Raw genomic sequence first — 23,076 nt, 5'->3', positions numbered from 1 at the left:
TTTACCTGTAACTTACCAGCTGACATTCACTGAGTACTTAATATGTGCCAAGCTAGATGTTTAACACACTGTACTACCACCATGTGAAGTTTGAATGGTGGTATTATTATTCCTGTTTTACAAATGAGAAAGCTGAGACCTGGAGAGAGGTTAAGATCTGAACAAAAACAGAAAGGAAGGAATGGATATGAGAGGTTTGAAGGGGGAAAAAAAAATACATTATACTAGTTGACAGTAAAAATTTATAGAAAAGGTAGCAAAACCAACTGAAAAGATATAAAATTTAGGTGACTAGGGAAGTAAAGATAACATTAACAGTAAAACACTGAAAAGGGGGCCCAAAAAGCTGACTTCTTCAGATGTAGGCAAATGGACAAGAGACAGAAGAGAGTAATACCTTCCCCCAAATTAATATATGTATTTTTAATGAATTATTTTTGTCTATTTTAATGAATTTTAAAAAACTGATGCCATCCGAATTTAATTTGTGGTTACTTTAAATATATTTGTAGTATTCTAGTTTTGAAGTGATATGATTGAAACTTAAAAAATGCAGAGTATTAGTATTATTACGTTACTCTCTAAGCCATAAAAATAATGCCTAGGAAAATTTTTATTACGCAAGAATCGTTAAGCTGAAATGTAAATTGTTTATAATTAAATGTGTTTGCTATTTTCACCAACTTCATTCCAAATGTCTTTTCAGCTCAGTCAGTAAAACCAAATACAAGAAGAAAGAAAGGGATAGAACTGGGAGACATTCAAAATTCCATCGAATCTATAAAACAAACACAGGAAGAAATTAAAAGGTAATATATATGGATAGTGGCTATTCATTTAAGTCTAGAGGGATAGTTAAGAGTCCTGTTATGTAGGAAATTATATGCAGACTTTACAGTTTTATAACATTGTTGGGCTAAAATAGACCTTGGCTTCTGTTGGCTTGATGACTAAAACTTATGAACTTCCTTCACCACTAAAATATTGGGGGAGAGTGGTGGTTTTTCCTCATCTGTGAGGGCAGAATTGGAATCTTACTGCTGTAGCATACTAGAAATATAGCTGGGTTAGGTGTGGAAGTGGGGTGGTTTCTGAGAAAGTCAGCTAACAAAGGCTTCTGCTGTCCCTTTTGTGTATGTGGCTAATTTTTAATTGGAATGCATCAGTTGTTGAAATACTGAAATACTTCATAGCAATGGTTAAATAGCCTGAGACCTTTGAGTGCTCTTTTTGTAGTCCCAGACCCTTCCTCACACACACCTCTCCATGATCCAGCAGCACAAGATCATTAACACCTAAGAAGGCTCCTTGGAGAGGGAAGGGTCCTGATCTGTCCTGCTCCATTGCTAAGCTAGCATGAGTGCAGATTGGTTGCCTCCCATTGCTATATCAGGGAATTTTTTTTTTTTAAAGGTGATTTTTCTTTTCTTAGTGATTTTAGGGCTTACATTTAGTTGCTGTTTTCATTTACAGCCTCATCTCCTGCCATTCCCCTACACCTGTCCCATGTTCTAGTTCTGTGAAACTCCTCACATCTCCAGAATACACTGTGCTGTGTCATCTTTGGAGCTTTGCCAACACCAAATTGCTCTTCCTACCACCCTGCCCATTAAGAAAATCCCTGTTTATCCTTCAGAATATAGTTCAGATACCACCCTTTTAGTACCATTTCTAATTACTCACCCTGCCCTGTAGAGTTACTAATCTCTCCACTTTCCTTGTACAGTTCTCTATACATAACTGCTTTTGAGCAGTTACTAGACTATAGAGTTGTTACTGTAAGTGTCTACTTACCTCACCCCTGCTGCCCCCACTGGACCATGAGCTCCTTTAGAGGAGGGAGCATGTCTTCTGCATCTTGGTGTCATCAGCCCTTATATAAAATTTTCATTTCCTAGTTTAATTAGATTTTATAAATTAATGAGCCTGTTCATTTGCTTCCTTTCTTTATACTGGTAAAACACTTTAATAAAAGAAGTTGGGGTGGGGGCGGGGTGGGATGTCTTCACTAATCAGTTTTTCTTGTTTTTAGCCAAAAGCATTTAGGATGGCATGAGGATAATGTAAGCTCATTTCATGACTAAGTTAACATTTTGTTAGCATATGAAATGCCTATGTAGCATTTTTCAAGTTAGGAATGTCATGAAATCTGTTGTATTATTTTTTTCTGGAAAATTTAGGATTTTTCTCCAACTCTGCTGTCTTCCCTAAAGTAAAGCTAAAAGAACCTTAATAGGCCAACTTAAAAAGCACCATTTTTGTTTTAAAACCACTGTGATAGGTGATATATTTTTATATCATCAGATTTTAATAATTATGTTTAATGCACATCATTGAGTAATATATTTGTAGAACGTGGAATGTAGATTTAGACAAGGCCTAATAATGGCTTCACATAGGATAATCAGCTTCCTATTCAGGTAGTCGTAATTGATTGAACTCTAGTTAACTTTAGATAATGTAATTAAGTGTTCTGTTAATTAAGACTTTACTAATAAGCCTCATATATCAAATTGTGAGTTCTATGCTGACATTTTTGACATATAATTATAAAATTTATTGTTTCTTATTTTTGTAGAAATATTATGGCTCTTCGAAATCATTTAGTTTCAAGCACACCTGCCACAGATTATTTTCTGCAACAAAAAGACTACTTCATCATTTTCCTCCTGATTTTGCTTCAAGTCATAATAAATTTCATGTTCAAGTAGAAGTTCCTTACAGTTGAATCAGTGAACTGGAATGATCAGATTTGGCCTGGGACCAAATGTTCAAATTGCTTTGGTCTTTATTAAAACGTCACAATATTTCTAAAACAAAAATCTTAGAGATAAATGTAGAGGTGTTGACCTTTCATACCTTTTATCCTTAACCTGAAATAAGAACTATTGGTTATTAAAGTGAACTTTGTGTTAAGTACCAGAACATTTCTAGCTTTGTGACAATGTGCTTACGTGTGGATGTGATAAATCCACATGTATACACAGTTGTGTTTTATGTATACCCGACAGTCGTCTTTGTATTCTGTAGTATGGTCGGAGATACAGCATTAACATTCTTATGAAATACATGCAGCAATCTATTTCCTCATAAAACAGGCACAAGACTTCTGTCAGTAAGAAATTACAGAATGGGAAATGATGGCATAATAGACATGAAGAGTTCAAAACACTGTCCTGTTTAAAAAAAAATCATTTCCAAAGCACCCAGATCAATTGTCTCCGTAGAAACAGCAAGAAAAAAGTGTAGTCAAATTGATGTACTGAGAGAGACAAGATGGCAAATTGCTTTTTTAAAAGTTTACACATGATTTTTTTTTAACCCCTAGAATTTAATATTTGTAGATCCAGGTATAAATGTATGTGTGTGTATCTCAACAAAAAATTGGTATGCAGCTATTTGGATCTGTTCATTTTATCTTTCTTATACCTGTATAATACCACCCTAAGCACTTGTTTGAAAAAGTGTGGTCAAAATTTATTGCTGTCCTTTTTTCTTATTTCTGTTTTTTGTAACTCCATTGGTCCAATATAGCATAGGCCAAATTCAAGAGATGTTTATAGGGCATATGAAATTCTGATAATTTGGTTTTTTCATTATGAAAAATGTATTTTAGCTTTCGTTTAGACCCTAATGTGTTCAGTGAACAAAAAGAATAGAAAAAATTATAACCAATATTTTATTTCAAAAGCCAAATAAGAGAAAGGTGGTAAGAAAAGACACTTTGGTAGCATTTATGTGTACATTAAAATTGGTTCCTTTAAAATGTGCAGTAAGTTGAGCATTTAAGAAGAGCATCAAGTTCTGAAGTTCAATTCCTTATTCTCCTCTGTTCTGAGCAGCTTCATTCTGTGATAAAATCATAATTCGTCAAGATTTTTTTTGTTCAGGCTCAGGCAAACTTTTTCCTTATTTTTGGGGGGGTTAATATTTTTACTTTTTGTCATAAATATTTACAGTCCTCAGAAGCAATTTTTGCAAATGTAGTTAAGCTTAGGAACATGTTGTCCTAAGATATATCTCAGAATCCTGAAAGTGTAGATTTCGAAATGGCTATTAATGAAAATAAAAGTCAGAATAACTATTCTGGCTACATTTGCCTTTGATTAAGAAGAGACTGTGAGACACTAGCAAGATTACAATCAACTGTTTATGCCATGATAAATATAAAATCAAGGAATGATTGCTAAATTACAAAAATTGAAAGTGCTGGAAAAGGAGCCTGCTTTTTTCCCCCCTAATATAGCTATCTTAAGTAGCCTTAGGTTTTAAGAAGAGCCATTTCCCATGTAGTTTTGGCAAAATAATGCTGTATTCCATATGTACATGTGAAAACATTTTTTTATTGACTGAAATATAAGCAAGATATACCTAAGTATAGGTTATAATAATGACTGCACAGAACAGGTGGGATCTGTTTGTTTGTATTTCATACTTGTCAATATAATTTTTGTTCTCACTTTCTGTTACCAGTGCTATATGCTCAACTGCCTATTCATTGATAGATGATACTTTGTAAATATTGTACAATTTGATCCTCTTTATGGTTTAAATTAGTATTTATATCATATAAGTTGATTGGCTGATCACAAAAATAATTTCATCATTAAACCCTGAAAACTTAAAATTTTTTGTTCGTAAACCCCCATTTGGGGTTTTAGTCTTACCCACTTGTGTGTTATTTTCATTTGGTCTAAATAGTGTTTTATTTGTATAGGTATCTTCTAAGACTGGAAAGGTAATATTTTCTTTTTTTAAGGCAGATGTTTTGTGTTCTTTACTCGAGTTAAAAACTATTTCATGAAAAAGAGCAGGGTTACTCATGACTGTTTCTTATACACTGAAAGCATATATCTAATCTGATAGTCTTCTTATGCTTTTAGTTGTATGAGTTCCTTTCTGTGAACTGAACACAAAACTCAGGAATTGATGGCTTAGTTTTAGATCAGTGCTTATACTAGGCTTAGTATGTGAATCCTTTAAAACACATAATTAACTTTGTATGTAGCCATATATGTAATTGACTTTGAATGTTCTCTACCTGAGATTAATATTCCTTCAAACATGGATTCGTAATTGTGATTACAGTTCCCAGTTGTCTGAGAACCTCATGATGGTTTCTAGGATTTAAGATTTTATGACCACTTTTTTTTTCATTTGATCAAAAATTTTATTTTTTCACACGAAACTTTAGATGAGTAATAATTATTGACATGTGCATTTGTTTTAGTTATTAAATGTACTATGCCTTCAATTACCCACCATTTAGTGAGGTGTAGCTGGCCCAGGAATAGAAAATAAATAGGGCATGTGAAACAAGTAAGTTTCAGCAATAGATATTTTACTTGTATTTCATGTTAACACTCTTTTGTATCACTTATAAATGTACGGTGTAATCTTTGTCACCATTCCATTGAAAAAGTTGGCCTTGTAAAATACAACACTCATTTAGTATTCATGCTTTTGTGCCTTTAAGAAAACACTTTTTGTTATCTTTGTGTTACAGAACTCTCCAGTATGATTCAAAGTGTTTATAGGCTTACTTGTCATAAGGGTCATTTCTCTGTGTCATTTTATTTCCTTTTATATAGCTATAGTATATTTAAACAGTAATGCTGTACTTTTATAAGGGTTTGTCTATTTAACTATTTCAGATATATTCACTCTCAGACATCATTGAAGTAGACTTGTCAGATTATTCTGAGTATTGTAAACAGTGCCTTTTTGATGGAATTCACACTGTTTTGGGTGTCAACGTGTGCCATATACATATAAAATTCTGTAGAAGGCAGTTTTAACTTTTTGAAGAATATCTTAGTCAAATATTTAAGAAAACAAATGTGTAAAATTCCATTTTTTCCAGTGTTTAGCATTTCTAATGAGTAATGAATACATTTTGGGGTTTTTTTGGTTGATATACAGTGATGATGGCAATATTGATGAGCCATACATGATGCTGTAGATTATTTTGAATTATGTTAAATGTACAGAAATAAAATACTAATATTAGCATTTATACCAAATTTTCCAATTTGAACCAATAAGGGGTAACACCATACAAATCTCTAAGTTTACATTTTAACTTCTATCTCATTTGACTACATGGATAAAGAAATTCTATAAAATGTATAACCTGCCACTATTATGTAATTTGGTTTCATTTTGTTTACATAGTGTGTGAATTTAGTATATTTAAGTTACTTTTTGTTACTCTTTAACATACTGTTTGTTTTGTTACAGTTTTTAATTGAAGATGGACTGTTAAAATTGTATAGGACCAGTGTCTCTTTAATATGATTAACATATTTAGAAGAAACACAAGAAACCCATGACAAAATGAATGTGAATATACTTTCTAAAATGTTTAGAAAATTTTATCTTTTTGCATTTATCATGTAAAATTATTTTATTACAATATTGAAATTTATTTAAAAATATGCCATGAAACATTTGAGCCACAGAACTTCAGTTGAAAATTTTTTCACTTTTTAGCATGCTAAATATACATCTGTTAAAGTTAAATATCCTGTTGAATGGCCATTTATAAATTCAAACACTACCACTGGTCAGTTTTGTATAATAGAATAAAAGTATGTTATCTGCAGTGTAAGTACAGCACACTGTCAAATCCTTTCCCTAAGGTGCATAGATGTACAGATAGTCATAGGCAACTGTTTTGTAATGTATTACATTTCTAATCTATTATTCCTAACCTATTATAAATGTTTGCAGAGACAAAAGAATCGAATTTTTCTAATCTGTAAAATTATGCTAACTTCTACAGGTAGGCATTCTGAATAAAATTCTTAAAAAGAGCAAACTGTGATCAAATGACTTTGAATATAACATGGTGACTAACTTTGTCCTAGTGTTTAAATTAAAAAAAATATATTTTTTGTAGGGGTAGTTGTGAAGGATGGTGAAGAGCTGGGAAGGATTTAATAGTTAGAAACCCTAATGTATGCTTTCCTTGGTGCTTTATATTCATTCTTCTTAAATACTCATCATAACCTTACGGTAAGTGGAAGTTAACCCACCTTTATAAATAAAGAACCTGAGACTCAGAGAAGTTAAATGATTCCAGAAGCTATGCAGTAAGAGTGATGGCAAGCACAAGTTTAAATCCATGTCTGACTTCAATGTCCATTCTTCTTCCACGGTACACTTAAATAGAACCCTGATGGTAGCACTTTACTGTTTTAAAAGTTTGGAGTAATCCACTGCTCCAATCTGTATACTATAGCTATGTCCACCACTGTTTTGTGATGGGTGGAACTAGAAAAAAACTTACTAAACAATCATATATACAAAACCTATATAAAAAGATTTTCCCCTCAAATCACTTAGTTCATACTGAGTCAACATCCAGGTGAGTTCCAAATCATTCCTGTCTGGTTTTCCTCTTTTCCTTCATCCTCCTCCTCTTCCATTCTTGCTCTGTCCTCAGGGTCTACTTGCTTCTGCCTAATAGTCCGTTGGCTCTGTCTTACTAATTGGATGGGACAGGGTGGAGGGAGGGAAAGGAGGGCTTACAGGTTTCCTCTGTCCTATGGGTAGGAATAAGGTAAGGAGAACAGCCCCTCATTGTTCAACCTCAATGAAAAATCTACAAGATAAGTAATTTTCTTACTAATACTGACTGCACTCTCATAGGTGTCCCGTGTTGTGCTATCATCCTAATTGGCTCTTCTGCACTTTTACAAAATAATCCTTTTCTTGTAGAGAGAGTGGTCCATACACTAGTGAATATCACAGTAATTTGGGGGGTGTGCTGTAAATATTTGACTGTTGAGTGCTTAGTATATATGCCAGGCACCATGCAAAAAAAGTTCTTTGCAAACATTCTCTGCAAAACCTCGTGAGATTTTTCCTTTATATATTACCCCCTTTTTTAAGGTAAGAAAAGTGGAGATGAAAGAGTTTACTTACTGAATGTCACAGATAAGTGTCAGAGCAAACCGAGGTCTAAATCTTAAGCCCGTACTGTTAACCATTTCATCCTTGAGAGAAAATGTGTTCTAATATATGAAACAGTATGTTTTTTCTGCCTGTGTTTTCTTATGCACTTGTATCCAACAGTCTTAGGCCATTGTGTTTTTAAAGCATACTAGTGATCGCCAATGTAGCTAAGTTTTCACATCTGTCCCCTCTGCTAAAGAAAAAGTAAACTCTGGTGGCTGGGGGTTTCATAGTAATATCCGTGCCCGGGAAATGTGGCAAAGTTCCCTGCGGAAAGCATAAAGCTTGCCGCTGTCCTGCCTCCCGAAGCTGTTTTTGTGATGGTTAGAGCAACTGATGATACTGTGGACAGAATACTCCTGAGTCCAACGCAGAGGTTTTGTCAGCGGTGGGGCACGAACCCAGTTCCACCCGCGGGACCCATTCCCTCCTACGCATAGGCTTCCCTAAGCGTGCCGACTTCCCGAGAGGAAGGACGTTTCCTGGGAGACAGATTTGGTGGCAGCTGAAGCCACTGCAGGGAATAAGTTCACCCAGGGAGCTGGGGAAGGGCTGGCAGTTTCCGGTCCAGGAACAGCTCCTGAGAAGTCCTGACCTCTTGCCCAGCTTCGCAGTCTGTTGGAACGCCGGCCCCAGGTGGCAGAGTATCCGGCTACTCCGTTAGTGGGCGGTCGGGGATGAGGCCCAGCGGCCCCAGCGCGCGGCCTCCTCCCCGCCCCTTCCGCTTCCGCCCGCTTCGCCTCACCCCTTCCTGGCCGTGCTGCTTCTCTGCCGCCCGTGGCCGGAAGACCCTCGATCTTTACATGCTATGGCCGCCGTGGGGTCTGCGAAGGCAGCGTTGCAGGTGGCGGAAGTGCTGGAGACCATCGTGAGCTGCTGCGTAGGGCCCGAGGGGCGACAAGTTCTGTGTACGAAGCCCACCGGGGAGGTGCTGATCAGCCGGGATGGAGGCTGCCTCCTGGAGGCGCTACACTTAGAGCATCCCATAGCCAGGTACCCGCGTCCCACATTCCAGCTCGTTAGAGCGTCCCATGGCCAGGTACTATTGTCCCACTCTCCTACCCAGAGCCGGGCACCCCAGGCCATCTCCCTGAACCCTTAGCCTGTGTTCCTGGGAAGACTCACCTTGGGCGAAACCAGTATGCTTAGGGTTCGAGCGCCGTCCAGTGGAATGTTCTTTTGGAAATCCAATCTTACCAAACACCCAAGAACATTGATTTCCCTCCTCCTCGCTCCACCCAGCCCCAGAATTTTGAAATAAAACAAAGTAAAACTTTGTAAAAACTGAAACTAAAAACATCAGTCATAAAAGTCTTTTATGACTTTGGTTTTGAAACCATGGTTTCAACTTGATTTACATGTGTAAAGGCAGCCATCTGAAAATCTGAGTTGCTTTATTTCTTTTTTTGTACAGGATGGTGGTGGCCTGTGTTTCCAGTCATCTCAGAAAAACAGGAGATGGTGCTAAAACATTTATTATCTTTCTTTGTCATTTACTCAGAGGACTTCATACAATCACAGACAAAGAACAGGATTCTTTGATTTCCAAAAATATTCAAACCCATAGAAGGCATTGGAAAAATTGTTGTCAGTGGAAATTTATTTCTCAAGCTCTTCTAACGTTTCAGACACAAATATTAGATTATATTATGGACCACTACTTAAGTAAACACTTTTTGTCCATCTTTTCTTCATCCACTAAAGAGAGAACACTGTGTAGGAGCTCTCTAGAGCTGCTCTTAGAAGCATACTTTTGTGGAAGAGTGGGGAGAAATAATCACAACTTTATTTCACAATTGATGTGTAACTACTTTTTCAAGAGTATGGCTTGTGAAAGTGGGTTTGAAGAAGTATTTGACTTAGTGGATGACTATTTTGTAGAGTTGAATGTTGGTGTCACCGGCCTTCCTGTCTCAGATTCCAGGATCATAGCTGGGCTTGTGCTTCACAGAGACTTTTCTGTATACTGTCCAGCAGATGGTGACATAAGAATAGTGATAGTAACAGAAACCATTCAGCCTCTTTTTTCAACTTCTGGATCAGAGTTTATTCTAAATTCAGAAGCACAGTTTCAGACCTCTCAGTTTTGGATTATGGAAAAGACAAAAGCAATAATGAAACATTTACAGAGTCAGAATGTAAAATTGCTCCTGTCTAGTGTGAAACAACCGGACTTAGTTAGGTATTATGCAGGACTGAATGGTATATCAGTGGTAGAGTGTTTATCACCTGAAGAAGTTTCTCTTATCCAGAGGATCATCGGTCTTTCTCCCTTTGAACTAGCACAGGCCTCTTCACAGTATGAAATCTGTAACACTGCTTTGGTGAAATTTTGTAAGCCCCTGATCTTGAGATCCAAAAGGTATGTTCATCTTGGCTTGATTAGCACATGTTCATTTATACCACACTGTATAGTTCTTTGTGGACCAGTGCAGGGTCTTGTTGAACAACATGAAGATGCTTTACATGGAGCATTTAAAATGCTTCGACAGTTATTTAAAGATCTTGATCTAAATTACATGATACAAACCAGTGATCAAAATCATACATCGAGTCCTCCTACTTACAGGACTAGCAGAGAAAGTAATCCATTGCCAGAAATTGTTAATGGCTTAATACAAAGGCCATCTCAGGCCACAGTTGTAAAGAACAAAGGTAAACTGGCAAAAACTCAAACATATTTAAAAGTATATTCAAATTTGGTAGTTCCAAGTGTAGAATTAGAAACCTGTATTCCATATTCAACACCAAAAGTGACACCAACAGATACATACCAGACAGATGAAACACTGAGATGTTTACCTCCAACCCAAACCAGGATAATTGATGACCGTGAACCATTTATGGAGAGTAATTCTGCTAATTCAGTAGCAGAAAACACTGGAATAGAAATTTCTTACGAAAATTTACAAGTCACAAAAATTGGTAGAAAGGGAAACATGTTGCCAGTGAGAGAGAAGTCACTGGAGATGTGTACTTCCCAGAGTTACTGCTGCTCCACTCTACCAGCAGGTTGTGTTTTGCCAGTGGGTGGTAATTTTGAGATCCTGTTACATTACTATCTCCTCAAGCACACCAGAAAATGTCAGCAATCAGAAGAAACCATAGTTAGCATGATAATAGCTAATGCTCTTTTAGGCATTCCCAAAATCCTCTATAAGTCTAAGAAGGGAAAGTACAGCTTTCCACACATATATGTAAGAACACTCCATGCACTGCAAACCAATCAACCCATGGTGAGCAGTCAGACAGGTTTGGAATCGGTAGCTGGTAAATATCAGTTACTAACTTCAGTTCTTCAGTGTTTAACAAAAATTTTAACCATTGATTTGGTAATCAATATTAAGAGACAGCCTCAGGAAATGTATGATCAAGATTCAGAAGAGGAAGTATAAAATTGGAAGTTTTTTATTAACCAAAATTTTAATTCAACTCAAGCAATAAAGAAGTATGTGACAGCTGGTTCTCAAATCAATTCAGTCTAGTTAGGAAAACATCAAAACTTAAAAAGTCTTTAGAAGTACGCTAAGAGGCTAGCAGACATTCAGACACAAATACTAGAAAACATTATGGAACAACTCTGGGGAGGAAGCCTTCCACATAGGGGAAGCCAAGATCTGACTAAGTGTGTCTTTCTTCCCCTTACAGGTGCCTATCTGCGCTCTGTTAGTTTGTGTGTATGTGGGAGGGTGTTTATAGTTCCTTTTTACTTTTCCCTTTTTTCACTCTCTTCATCTGTCCTCACCTTTCTGTATTTATTTAGTTCATAGAATCATTTAATCTGAGATTTGGATGGGGTCTTCAGATGTCATCCTATTTTAATGGTTTAAAATATAAAATACAGTATTTGCTTCATTTAAAATTATTTTCTCTACTCATAATTTCTAAAGCAATGAAGTCTTGATTTTTTTTTCTCAAGCATATAAATTAGTTTTTACTTTTATACGTCCCCTTATTTGTATCTGTTTTATGTGGAAAAGCCTGGATATGTTTTTTCATTATCCATACACCACTGACTATGTAACCGGAAATATGACTTTGTGCACTGTAAACTTACTTTCATTTCTGTAGTTAAAAGTTAGTTTCAGAAAGGTTATGAAATGCATACTATTATTTTCTCCTGTCCCCTAAGAGCTTGTAAAAATCATTCATGTATGTGCTGGCTTTTCTTGTATTTGGTGCATATAATTCAGAGTTCAATAGTAATAAACAGTTTGAGAATTCTTTTTTTTTTTTAGTGCTTCAGCCAATTGGTTTATAAAAAAATGGAAAAAAAAAACAAAACCAAACAATCAAAGATGGGTAATAATAGTACATCGCTACATCATTATGCAACAAGATCCACTATTTTTTTGGCCTTCATGAAAAGTTCCCATTTTACTTAACTTTTTATACAGAGTTTTATCTTCTGTTGTGAGAAATACTAAGTTAACATTACTATGTTTATACCTTCTTGGAATACTTAAAAAAAAAAAGTAGAACTTTCTACTGAAAAAAAGTTTGAGACTTTTACATTCATTTCCTACAACATTTAAATAAAGAATTGATTATGCAGGGCTAAGCTTCCACCTATACTTTTAGAAAAGGGGTCTAACACCAAACTCTCACTTAAGTTTTGAGTGCTCAGAAATTAATCATACCGTGAATTTCCCCTGAAGCCCATGACAGCTTTGCAGAGGGTGGTTTCAATGCTACATCCTAAATCAAAGTTATAATGATTTACATATACTTCGCTTTCCCAACTTAAGTTTTCAAACATTACATAGACTCAAGAACAGCTTCATTCCAATGACCTTCAATTGGAACAATGCAATCATGAATCTATTCCAGGGAAACAACTCTAATGTAGTTTAGGGTTAATTCAGAGTTTCTTAGGGTAAAGGGATGTAATGTACTCCTTTATATATAGTTGCAAAACACAACACAACACACAGCATTATATTCTCAGAGAACACAAGTCTTGATGTATCCTTGCACACAGCATTCCCTGCACCCTGGCTTGAGAACTTTGATCAGCAAAAATCTACACATTCCCTTTCTCCTGGACTCAACCGTGGCTTTGAGGTTATTGTCAAGAGTAATAAGCACAAGTATGCAAGGAACCGGCAAGCACTAACCATGATGTACACAGCGCAAGACTGGATTTCCTTCGCAAGCTAGACTTACTAGTATTTTCAGTCTTAGGTCTTTCAGATTCTGCAGCACAATGAATGTGGCACGTTATATTCCAGTAAAAAACCAGTATGACCATATCTTTTTTTTTTTTTTTAACCCAGGCCAGAAAACAAAAATCGGTCGCTATTATTATAAAATTTAAATAGGAAAACAGAAGATTTCTACGTTTCAGGCAAGTATGACATCTGATTGAGACTTTCACAGTCACGATCTTAGTCACTGACAGCGTCACAAGACCTTAGAGTCTCTGGGGATGGCTTTTCATTAGGAAAAAAGTCACCTGTCGAGTAGCGCTGCAGCAGTTCCCAGACACCGCGGTCTCCCTCAGCTTGGAGCCTACCTTTCCTGCCGCCTTTTTTTGGCGTCGTGTCCACTTTCGCAGGAGCAGGTTTAGCTGACAACCTCGCCCACCTCCTCTGGGGCTCCTCCTTCGCCGCCCCGTCGGCAGAGCCGACCTTCCTCGTGGGCGCCGTGGCGGTGGGCGCCGTGGCGGCGGCGGGGCGGGCGCGGGCCGGGAGCGAGCGGGCGGGGGCGCCCCGGAGCCTTCGCGAAGCCAGGCTGCCCGGCCGCTGCCGCTCTTCCCGCCGCCCGAGCCGCTGCGACGCGCCAAAAATTCTTTATTTCTGATGTGAATTTTACAATATTTGTACTTTATTTTAAAGGTTTATAAGTGCATGTATCACTGTGTATCTAGCTGTAGAGAAGGACAGTGTCTTCTGCTTTTAGGAGTTCTCTGCAACACCCAAACACGGCTCTGTTTGTACCAAGTATTCAGACGCACCTGTTGTAGAAAACTGCTGCCTTTAATCCATTCTCTTTAATACATGTTTCCAGTTTACAAATTCCACAAATTCTTTGTTTTGTTGTTGTTGTTGTTGTTTAATTTATTTATTTTAGAGAGAGAGAGAGCGGGGTAAAGGAGCAAAGGGAAAGGGAGTGAGTCTGAAGCCAACTCCACCCGAGCTTGGGGCTTGTCACTAGGCTGGATCTCAGGAGCCTGACATCACAACCTGAGCTGAAACCAGAGTCCAGGCTTAACCGACTGCACCACCCAGGCGCTCCGCAAATTCAACAAATTCTAGATGAGTGCCTACTATGTGCCAGATGCTGAAGACACAGTGGTAAATAGCTGTGGTTCCTGCCTTCATGCCCCTTTCCTGAAAAGTTAATGGATGTGACACTACTTGGATTGAGATTAAATTTAGGAAACCGGATTTTAAAATTCTAATTACAGTAAAACTTGAAAAAATGGTGACTAAGAATGTCTCTAAGAATGACATTAAGAAACTGTAACATCTTAAAAAAAAACTAACGTATTATCTTGTGGTATCTCATGATCTTTTACATTAACTGTAATTTCATTTTTTAAGCTTAATATAATAATATTATTTCATTTCTGTGATTATGGGGAGAATAAATTAGCTCTGGGTTTTTTTGTTTTGTTTAGTTTTTAAGGAGGTGCCACACCCAGCATGGAGCCCAACGTGGGGCTTGAACTCACAACCCTGAGATCAAGACCTGAGCTGAGATCAAGAGTCAGCCGCTTAACTGACTGAGCCATGCAAGTGCCCCAATTAGCTGTTTCTTATACCAAATTCATAGATGTATGAACCTACTGTAAATTGCTGTACAGTTTTTTCCATTCACTTTTTAAACTTCCTGTCAGATCATTTGATAGTTTTGCTTTATTTTGTTGTTGTTATTTTAAATACTTGTCCATCACTGAAGGCATTCAAAGACTTCCAGACATGCCCAGACATATGACCTTGCATATGATATGCATTTTATTAACTATAAGTAATCAGAAGCCCAGAAGTCCCTTTGTAAACTGGGCCTGGGTCTTCGTATGTTTGGCACCTGGTCTAATATCTAGCACATAATAGCCAATAAATGTTGATTGAAGAACTATTTGTTGACTGAATTAGTCATTTGATCCTCATAGATGAGGTCATAATTATTTCCATCAAAGTTTCATGGGAAAGGATATGTTTTGGGGAGAAAGAGCAGAAAATGTAGAATAGGTCCACACAAAGCAATCTTTTCTCTTTTAAATTTCTTCTAATCTCTTTTTTTAAAAAATCCCTTAGAAGTGGTCATAGAGCTTTCATGGATTATCTTTATCATTTACAGAATAACACCAGGGAGTTTACATCACCAAGTTAGACAAAAGAGCACTTTATTTTTTTTAAAGATTTTATTTATTTATTTGACAGCAAGAGCACAAGCAGGGGGAGCTGCAGAGGAAGAGGGAGAAGCAGGCTCCCCGCTGAGCAGGGAGCCCGATGCGGGGCTCCATCCCAAGACCCTGAGATCATGACCTGAGCCAAAGGTAGACACTTGACAACTGAGCCAGTCAGGTGTCCCCAGAAAAGCACTTTAAAAAATTTGATTACATTGTATTTAAACCCTCTTCCACAAAGGATTTAAAGTGACTTGCCACAAGAACAGACAAAATTACTGTAAAATCTGAATACCAAAGAAAAGGTAAAGATGATTAAAAGTCAAAACCATGTTCCTGTTTTTGTTGCTGCATAATGAATAACCTCAAAACTTACCAGATTTGAACTATACTTTATTATTACCTCTTATGGTTGTGGGAGTTGCCCAGCCTTAGCAGACAGCATCCACTGTATTCTGTTGGTTCAGGCAGTCACAAAGGTCAGCTGAAGTTCAAGGAGAGGGAACATAGGCCCCACAACTCAATGGGAAGAGTGTCAATGTCACATTATTAAAAGAGCATGTGGGTTGAGATATATTGAGGCAGCCATTTTGCTATAATCTACCACACCATGGAAGGGGGAAAAGGACAAATAGGCATTAATTTCTCAACTGAGTTTTTTATTGTTGTGTTCTGAGGTTACATGACTACCTCCCACAAATACATTTCACCAATAACTTTAATGAATCTCCTGATTTTTTTTTTTTTTTCCATTGGGCCAGCACAAGCTATTTTTATTCTCCAAACAATAGGTATTAGATTGTTGACTAGCCCTGACTACTTTAGCCAGGGGAGCTATTTAATTGTATTAGGCCGGAAGTGGAGTGCCATGGTATCCATGTTTCAGACGAAGGGAGAGGAAAGAGGAATGCAATTTGAGCCTAAACTTTTATCAGGTATTGTTTACCGCCTCTCAAAGGAATAGATTATGTCTCTCCTGTTATCAGGGCCAGCAGAGAAAACAAAACCTACTGCTTAGGAACCATCTCTCTCTATCATGTTGTAGTTATTCAATGCAGCTTTGTAATAAATTGGTAGCAACCTAAACTCTAAGTGAATGCACAAACTAAGAGGGGTAGGGGCAGTAATTTGGGGTGGGGGGACAACATGCATAGGGAAGAGGTAGAGAGGTGATTTCTCAGTATACCACTACATCCAAATTTTACTCTTCCAGCCAACTTTCTCTCTGAAGCCCCAGCTCACTCACTGAACTGCCAACCCAGTCTCTACTCAGAGCCTCACCCTTAACTTGTCCAGAACAGAATTGCTATTTCCTATCCCCTAAAGCTGGCTCTCCCTTGTTGTCCCATCTCAGTAAATGGCATCCACCACTCTCCCACACGCTCAGGACAAAAACCTAAAGAGACCCATTGACTTGACTCTAAACTTTACTTCACATCCCATAGGCAATCTATTAACAAGTCCTTCTGGCCCCATGTATAAATTAGATTTCAGATCCACCCATTTCTCACAATTGTTGTTCCAGCCCAAATCACCTCATCTCTTATCCGCAGCAGCCCTCCTATGGCCTTTGCTTCTATCCCATCTTGTACTTCTCTAGAGTGATTTTAAAATATATATTTTTAAAGATTTTATTTATTTATTTGACAGAGAGAGACACAGAGAGAGAGGGAACACAAGCAGGGGGAGTGGGAGAGGGAGAAGCAGGCTTTCCACCGAGCAGGGAGCCCGATGCGGGGCTCAATCCCAGGACCCCGGGATCATGACCTGAACCGAAGGCAGATGCTTAACGACTGAGCCACCCAGGCGCCCCTAAAAATATTTTTTTAAAGATTTATTTATTTGAGAGACACAGAGAGAGAGGGAGAGTGCATAGCTGGGGAGGGGCAGACAAGAGGGAGAGAGAATCTGAAGCAGGCTCCCTGCTGAGCCCAGAGCCCCAGGCGGGGCTCCATCCCAGAACCCCCGGATCACGACTTGAGCTAAAGTCAAGAGTCAGATGCTCAACGAACTGAGCCACCCAAGGTCCCCTATTTAAAAATTTTTAAACCCACAGAAAAATTGAAAAAGCCTGCAATGAACACCTACATACCCTTCTTCTGGATTTACCAATTACCATTTTACCCCTTGTTCATGTGCACACAGCCACACACACAAACACATTTTTACTGAACCATTTACTGAAAGTGAGTTGAGGACATTATACTTTATCCCTAAATATCTCACTATGTATTTCCCACGAATAAGGACTTCCCCTACGTGACTGAATGATTCTTTCTAAATGCAAATCATCATGTCATTCCCCTGCTCAAAACTCTCCGGAGTTTTTCTCTCACACAGAATGAAACCCAAATGTATCATAACCTACAAGGCTCTGCACGATCTGTCCACTGCTTATCCTTTAGATGACATCTCCTACCTCCCTCCCTCTAGCTTTCTCCTCACCAGTTACACTGACTGTGTTGGTCAGGCCACGTGATGCCATACTGAGGTAACAACGCCAAATCTCAGAAGCTTGACACAATACAAATTTATTTCTTGTTCACATTTATGTCTTTTAAGGGTCAGCCAGGGACCTTAGCCACCTTGTCTTCCTCGCTCTTAGATTGTGGTTGATGGAGCAGTCCTGTCTGTTGCATTACCAATCATCATGGCAGAGAGAGAAAAAAAGAGCTCTGGACAGCCTGTTGGCTCTGTCCTTAAATGGCACATGTCATTTTGGCTCATGCCTCACTGTCCAAAATATGTCACATAGTCCTACCCATCCAAAGAAGAACCAATTAATGCAATCTTACCTTGTGCCTGAAAGGAGAGAGAACCAGAACATTTGGCAAAGGCGCTAATGAGTCCCCAAACTGACCTTTCTGTTCCTTGAACATACAGGTTCACTCCAACCTCTGAGCTTTCTACTTGCTGTTCTGTTTACTTAGAACTCTCTTCCCCACTAATCTTCATATGGCTCACCTTCTTACTTCATTCGAATATCTCTGCCTTAATGTCACCTCCTCAGATAGGCCTTTCATGACCTTTCTATCTAAAATAATACCATATTCCTTTCCCATCACCTCCCTCATTCACTGTCTTCCTACCTTGTGAAGCTTTTTTTGAAGCACAGACCTCATGTTATTAGTATATGTGTTTATTTTTTTGTATTGACTGCCTTCCCCACTAGAATGTAAACTCCATGAGGATTTTGACTTATTCACTTCCATATTCCCAGCATGTAGGATAATGCCTGGCCAGGTAGGCACTTGAGAAAGTTCAGTGAATGAATGAATAGGACCATGCCGTCTAAAATGGTCCATAGTGTTCATACCACTAAGGCTTCCTTCTTCTGGGCAATGAACGATCAGATAGGCCCAACCAACATTTGCCTCAGTGACTCCATTTTTGTTTGTTTTCAATGCTACCTAAATTCTGATGGATGCAGTGTTTTCTTAAAATTTCTTAAAATACTAAATCACTGCAGAGCTCTACTGGCCTGGAAGCCATTCTGTTTCCTTCAGGTGACTTAGCATGTTTCTATTCTACACAATCATTTGTTCATTTTAAAGAGTAGGCCTCAGTAGGAAATTGCATTTCCAAGTCAGTGTCAAAAGCTTCTCAGTAGCCCCATATATTGATGACATATTGTGTTTGGTTGAATTGCATCTATGCTTAGGTTAGCAATATGGTAAAATACGTGTCATCCTTTCAGTCTCTGTCTTTCACTACTCCTTTGGGTATTTGCATTTAGCACCAGGTAAAAGAGGGGCATTCTTATCCCCTCCATCACCTATGCCAGATCTTATTATAAATAGGTATCTCAGTGAAAACCTCCCTCATCATTGCAGCAGGAATCCTTATGCCCAGATTAAACACGGCTGGTTAATGATTGGGGGTTCTAATTATGATGAACTCCATTATCTGTGCCCCACTATAGAGAATCCCTGCTGCAATGACAGAAATGTACATTTTCTTTAAACAGGGAGTCCCACAGTATATTTAATAATTGTACGTATTCCAGAGGCGCCTGGGTGGCTCAGTCAGTTGAGCGTCTGACTCTTGATTTCAGCTCAGGTCATGATCTCAGGGTTGTGGGATCGAAGCCTGCAGCAGGCTCCATGCTTAGTGGGGAGTCTGCTTCTCTCCTTCTCCCTCTCCCTCTGCCCTTTCCCCCAACCCCAGGTGCAAATGCTTTCTCTCTCTCTCTCTCTCTCAAATTAAATAAATCCTTAAAAAATATATTAATACGTATTCCAAAAGTACATTTATGCAAAACTTCTTGGGACTTCACTTGTATCACGATGTACCCATCATTTTGTACTTAATAAACTCCCATGCTGAATTCCTCTATATGTCTTAACATTTACATTACCTTATAATGTAGTTAGCTTAATAATCAGTAAGCGTTTCTTATAGAATCCCCTAGCTAGTAATTTCTACATTCCTACATGGTCAAATGATAACTCAGGCATTAACTGAAAAGGAAGTTACCTAATGTGCTCCTTGAGAAGACTTTGTCGGTTATTTGGAAAAAAACAGAAGCCCATTTATACATTTCTACTATTTGCCATATTTCACTCTAACTCTTTTGAGAGGTAAAAAAAGGAGATCGTTTATATATGTAGAAGAAGAAACAAAATGAACTGCATAGCGACGTTTTACGAAGCGTGTTTATGTTCTACACTCTGAGGCCCAGTATAGTGGCAAGAACGCGGTCCTCGAAGTCGAGCAGCCCAGCATGGCCATGTCGGCTATCGGTTCCTGGCTACATAGCTGGACAAGCTGCCAAGTACCTCTTCTGTGAAGTGGTAATGATAGTACCTACTTCACACAGCTGTGGGGAAGATTAATAAAGATCTTGAAATCTTGAAATTAAAATAAAGATCTCTGAGAAGCGCCTAGCACAATGCCTGCCGCACTGTTAAGTAGGAGCTCCACAAACGTTTGATTTATTTCTTCCTTTGGTTGCCTGTACGTTTTTAACTTTTCCCTTCTTCCTCCAGTCTTTCGGTTACACTAGCTAACCCGGGCCCTATGCGTGGCAGCATGGAAAAAAGCAGAGACCTCTGGAACCCAGGCCGGCGTGGACTATAGATATCACAGACATAGCAGAAGTGTGTTCTGGCATATTCTATCTCCTCCCGTGTTTTCCTTGCCATATGTTCTTCTTATAGTACGACCTTGACACTCCTCCCCTGGAGGGGTGGAGTGTAAGTCCCCTCCCCTAAAAACGGGGTGAGCCCCTGGGACTGCTCTGCCCAATAGACTATAACGAAGGGACACTGTGTGACGTCTTCGATTATAAAAGGCCACCTCCTGGTTCTCTTGGAACCCAACCACCATGCTGTAAGGAAGCTCAAGCAGCTTAAGGAGAGGCCCAGATGGAGAAGAACCAAGGCCCTAATCCACAGCCCTGATGAAGTTTCCAGCCAACAGCCAAGCCTCAACTTTCCAGTCATTTGAGTGAGGCTTTGAAGTGGATCCTCCAGCCCCCAGAATTGAGGTTTTCTTCATATGAGCTTTGCTTAGTCCCAGTTGAATTAGATAACATAGCATAGGAAGAAAATTTTCCTATTATGTTTTAAGAATTTTGATTTTAACTTATGAGTGAGTCAACAAATATTCAAGTAGAATGCACTGATAGAGCTGGGCCTGTTGTCAAAACATTGATGTGCTTCTGAATTGGTTTACTAAGTAGCTACTGTCTTTTTTTTTTTTTTAAAGATTTTATTTATTTATTTGAGAGAGAGAATGAGATAGAGAGCATGAGGGGGGGAGGGTCAGAGGGAGAAGCAGACTCCCCGCTGAGCAGGGAGCCCGATGCGGGGCTCGATCCCAGGACCCCAGGATCATGACCTGAGCTGAAGGCAGACGCTCAACCAACTGAGCCACCCAGGCGCCCTAGTAAGTAGCTACTGTCTTTTTTTTTTTTTAAAGATTTTATTTATTCATTTGAGAGAGAATGAGATAGAGAGAGCATGAGGGGGGGAGGGTCAGAGGGAGAAGCAGACTCCCTGCCGAGCAGGGAGCCCGATGCGGGACTCGATCCCAGGACCCCAGGATCATGACCTGAGCTGAAGGCAGTTGTTTAACCAACTGAGCCACCCAGGCGCCCTAGTAAGTAGCTACTGTCTTGAGCCTCCCTCTCAAGTGCTACCACCCTCCCTGCCAAAACCCCATCCTATCACCCTGGCCTCCCAGTCTCTCTCCCAGAACCCCTTGGGCCACCCTCCACTCCAGATAATGCCTGGTTCAGTGAGGGAATTTTCAGGGATCCTGCCCCAGTTCTTTGGTATCTACTTTAACTGGAGGAGTATTAACCATGCTATACAGGCTGAAGTAGTTTGAATATCACTTCTTAATGTAATTATATATATATATATATATATATATAGTGATCACACCATACATACTGTTTTTTGGTGATTTTTTTTTCCTGTTTGGCTTATCTCTATACTCTCTTCCCCTCCTCCTTTCACATTGTATCGTACCCATCACCCCCCAAACTGGGCAATCCTGTGAGCCCCCTACTAGGTATCCTTCCATATCTTTCACTATGCTGCTTATAAAATTAAATAAAAATGTGCATGCATTTTCATACATGTGCATTCTGATTGGTTTTGACCTATTTGGTTGAGACTTCTCTCAGCCTCTGGTTTCATCCACTGCCCGCCCATCCCAGGAGGCAGAGGGACTTGCCTGATGGGTGAGTTGAGGTGGAGGAACTGTATGTGTTTGCTCAGCACTGTCTTTCTCTCTCTTGGTTATGAGAAAGGAAGCATGGTCAGCTTTACCCCTGCAGGCCCGTAAGAAGAACTGACAGTGTTGGGAACCATGACTGGGTCCATCTGTCTGCTGCAGAGATGGAGCATTGACCTGCCTGCTCTTTTTAGCTCCATAAGCCCTGCAGGCCAGGATAAGCATTATCAGGAGGTGCCTCGGTGTTCCTATCTCCCTCAGCCTAACTCCCATGTCTGCCTCCCAGTGGAAGGGGAGTTATTTATTCAGTCCCCCAAAGTCCCATCCCTGACACAGACACCATGAGCTTTTTATAGCCGGTGGTAGGTAAAGTAGCTGCAAGGAACAACTGGACCTGCTCAGTGTCCCCATGGTCACCCCCAGTGTACCAGCACTCACATGCTCACATGCCTGAACCCTTTCCCCAGACTCCACTCATCCCACCAACTGGGAAGCAGGCCCCAAGAGAAGAATGGAGAAGAGAGGCCAAGTGCCATGTCACAGACAGCTGAGCTCCCACCGGGATGAGCTGTGAACTGGACAGGGGGCTGAGATTTTAGTAGTCTGCTCTAAAGACAACCCCTGGAATGGGCTTAATTTAGCCAAGGAGACCCAGGTGCTGTTACTTGGCATTATTAGATTGTTTTCCAGCTCCAGGGTGAGTTGAGATTCTTAAAAAGCAAAGTTATGGGGAAAACCAAAGTGTTCTGTGTTCTTTGCCACTGAATAGCAATTCTTAAATCTCTGCAGACATGAAGATGGGATCACTGATGAGAGATGAAGAGACATCTCTCCGGTTCACACTTGCAGAACTTTCCATGGCCCACCAACGTTCCTGCGTCCTGGTGCCAGGAGACCTCAACATAAATTAGCTAAAAGAGTCCAATACTCGTGAGGAGGGAACTAGTGACAATGCTTTAATAAAGAAAGACAATAAAGGTGAGTGGTGTGATTAGATGAAAGGAATCTTTTATTAATTTGGGAAAAGGGAAGGAATAGAAGGAGAAAGGGAAATGAGTCCGTCATTCTAGAGTGATGGG

The 23,076-nt window shown here is 39.2% G+C and overlaps 2 protein-coding genes and 1 long non-coding RNA gene across 15 annotated transcripts in view; 2 read left to right on the top strand and 1 right to left on the bottom strand.

Annotated features, from left to right (window-relative positions):
• The window catches only part of OSBPL8 (oxysterol binding protein like 8), a 158,678-nt gene extending 151,858 nt beyond the window's left edge, over nucleotides 1-6,820 (top strand). For all 12 annotated transcript variants that reach the window (XM_031032938.2, XM_006737764.3, XM_031032937.2 and 9 more), the window contains 2 exons: nucleotides 707-809; nucleotides 2,579-6,820. In XM_031032938.2, the coding sequence (XP_030888798.1) occupies nucleotides 707-809; nucleotides 2,579-2,711 (236 nt within the window). In that variant the 3' untranslated portion in view covers nucleotides 2,712-6,820. The remainder of the gene's footprint in view (nucleotides 1-706; nucleotides 810-2,578) is intronic.
• Nucleotides 1-13,633, bottom strand: part of LOC145721851 (uncharacterized) — a 45,357-nt gene extending 31,724 nt beyond the window's left edge. The window contains exon 1 of the long non-coding RNA XR_014145814.1: nucleotides 13,415-13,633. This is a non-coding gene — a long non-coding RNA (uncharacterized LOC145721851). The remainder of the gene's footprint in view (nucleotides 1-13,414) is intronic.
• BBS10 (Bardet-Biedl syndrome 10) lies at nucleotides 8,584-12,183 on the top strand. Of its 2 annotated transcripts, none has more exons than XM_006737767.3 (2): nucleotides 8,584-8,952; nucleotides 9,374-12,183. In XM_006737767.3, exons 1-2 carry the CDS (start codon nucleotides 8,768-8,770, stop codon nucleotides 11,352-11,354), a joined length of 2,166 nt encoding a protein of 721 aa, XP_006737830.1. In that variant the 5' UTR covers nucleotides 8,584-8,767; the 3' UTR covers nucleotides 11,355-12,183. The 2 variants fall into 2 exon arrangements, with proteins under 2 accessions (XP_006737830.1, XP_081678241.1); XM_081822115.1 differs by having other exon boundaries at nucleotides 8,861-8,998.
• Nucleotides 13,634-23,076: the final 9,443 nt, after the last annotated feature.

The sequence above is a fragment of the Leptonychotes weddellii genome, chromosome 5 (assembly GCF_054177405.1).
Source record: "Leptonychotes weddellii isolate Sample4059 chromosome 5, ASM5417740v2, whole genome shotgun sequence".
NCBI classification, from domain to species: domain Eukaryota; kingdom Metazoa; phylum Chordata; class Mammalia; order Carnivora; family Phocidae; genus Leptonychotes; species Leptonychotes weddellii.
This window is presented reverse-complemented; position numbering and strand designations above follow the sequence as displayed.